The following is a 2,229-nucleotide window of genomic DNA, read 5'->3' as shown; positions in this document are numbered from 1 at the left end:
GGTAAAAAAATACAAAGGAAGAATAAAACAGACAAAAATATTATAACATGCACACAAATAAATACTTAAAAATATAATAAAAAAATAAAGTTGAAGATTATAAAGGACAAAAAAATAAATAAGGTAAATATTACAAAGGCAAATAAATAAAGAAGTTAATTAAAAGAGTTATATACATTTATTTCTTACTGTATAATTAAATTTCTACTTACATTTATTTATTGTATTTTGGTGGCAATTAATTGTATGCTTATTTATTTATCTATTGAGCATTTATTTATTTCTGTATTAATTTTTAAATATGGCAGAGTTGGTCCTCCACAGTCCAGGGGTATCCTACCCCAAAAAAATTTGAAATTTAAACTCTCTAAAACACTATTTCCTGCATTTTGCGGTGGAATGCAGCAAACTTTTTGTCTTTTCACCACACTACATTTGTCATGATTTTGTGAAGTATGCGAGCTTGGCTAGAGGTGGTTTTTGATTCTTGTACACATTAAGGTTAGACATGCCTAAAGAGGATCTTTGTTTTTCCTGAATCGTGTCCAGTAAAGTGTGTACAGATGCATCTGATGCTTCTACTGCTCCTTTGTTCTATAGCAGAGTGGATTTTCTATATTTGCTGTGATCAGCTGGTAAAAAATAGTTTTAATAAGTGTTTTAAGTCCACCTCAAAACATTGTCTGTGCAGTCAGTTCACCAAGATTACGATCTTGCCTTAACATATTATGCTGTCTTAGGCTCTCTGATCCTCACATATTGATGATGTGCTGTCACTGGGAATCCCCAGCAGCAGCTGCCTCAGGCCATGTGGCCTCTTTTCGGCAAATAGAAGTAGACATATTTTGCTGGCAGGCTTAGATATTTTAAGTTAATTTACAGTAGGCATTAATAAACTGTTTCAGTGGAGTAATCATAGCGATCTCTATCAGCAGCGCTGTACATCTCCCTGCCACTTCCTAGATAAACGTCTCTGATTGATTGACGCGGCGCATCAAACAACAAAAATTTAATTTTTCCAACTCAGGATCTGCTGCTTGTGAAATTTTGATCATTTAAGCAAAGTTTCCAGGGGGAAAATTAGGGCGTAACAAAGCTGTACATATCAAAAACAGGGTTTAAAATGTGCCTTTTTTTATTAAAAGGGCATACAATATACTCCCTTATTCATTGCTAGCTAAATGCTTGCCTTTTACAGATCACCAGAAATAAAGACACTTAAACATAATACTCTTTTTAAACATACGAGTCAAAAGTTTTTTCCACCGTAGACTTCATTGTTTGAATTAGTCCATTTTGAGCTTGTATTGAATATCAGTTTATGTGATAAACTGATAGAGGTGATTCCAAATCCACTTTCAAAGATCGCTTTAAGCAATGGTGTTCCTCTTCATGGAGTTTGTTAATAACGCTCTGAAAGTTTACTTCTTGATTTTCAGCAGGATAGGTAGCTGGGAATTGTTGTACCTAACAGGGGTCTTTTTTTTATTTCCAGGCCAAGGACCCCCAAACTGATGGAGAGATGAAGCGGGAACCTCCTAATTATCTATATGTTGTATGAAATTGTCTTATATCAAGCTGGTCCTATAGTCACTCTATTACAGATGGAGTCATGTAACAAAGTAATTTCGCCCTGGGATTATTAAAGTATTTCTGATTCTGATTCCTCGTTGATGGGACAGGTGTTGTGAATGAGATGGTGTCCAGTTTGTGTGTGTCACTGAATGTGTGCATTGATGACTTAAAGATATCTTTTGCCTCCATGTATCTGTTTACTACAGTGTGTTGAATTCATGTTGATGTGGATTTAAAGACACGTCAATTAGTGGAAAAAAATTGCAGGGGGGAATATAAAACAAATGTCTAATCAACCAACATTATTGCTACCCCCTCACTGCCTCCAAATACACCCTAGAGGTCGCGGACTCCCTGTTGAGGACTGCCACCCTAGACTATTCTTCCACTACACTGTTGGTGATGTTCTGATTTGATGCTGTGGGATCCACACTGAGTGAAGATTTTGCATCCAAGGACAACCTAGAGGTCGCAGACTCCTTGTTGTCGACCTCCACCATAGGAGGCTTTTCTTCCATTATACTGTTGGTGATGTTCTGATTTGATGCTGTAGGATCCATACTGACTGAAGATTTTTCCTCCGAGGGCAAGCTAGAGGTCGCGGACTCCTTGTTGTCGACCTCCACCATAGGAGGCTTTTCTTCCATTATACTG

General features: G+C 36.9%; 1 protein-coding gene across 1 annotated transcript in view; it reads right to left on the bottom strand.

Annotated features, from left to right (window-relative positions):
- Nucleotides 1–222: 222 nt before the first annotated feature.
- Nucleotides 223–2,229, bottom strand: part of LOC107105120 (gap junction beta-4 protein-like) — a 16,090-nt gene continuing 14,083 nt past the window's right edge. Inside the window, exon 3 of the mRNA XM_015405234.1 lies at nucleotides 223–2,229. Within this exon, the coding sequence (XP_015260720.1) occupies nucleotides 1,953–2,229 (277 nt within the window). The 3' untranslated portion in view covers nucleotides 223–1,952.

The sequence above is a fragment of the Cyprinodon variegatus genome, unplaced genomic scaffold (assembly GCF_000732505.1).
Source record: "Cyprinodon variegatus isolate N-32 unplaced genomic scaffold, C_variegatus-1.0 Scaffold2075, whole genome shotgun sequence".
In the NCBI taxonomy this organism is placed as follows: domain Eukaryota; kingdom Metazoa; phylum Chordata; class Actinopteri; order Cyprinodontiformes; family Cyprinodontidae; genus Cyprinodon; species Cyprinodon variegatus.
The sequence above is the reverse complement of the archived record's forward strand: the minus strand, read 5'-3'. Positions and strand labels throughout refer to the sequence as shown.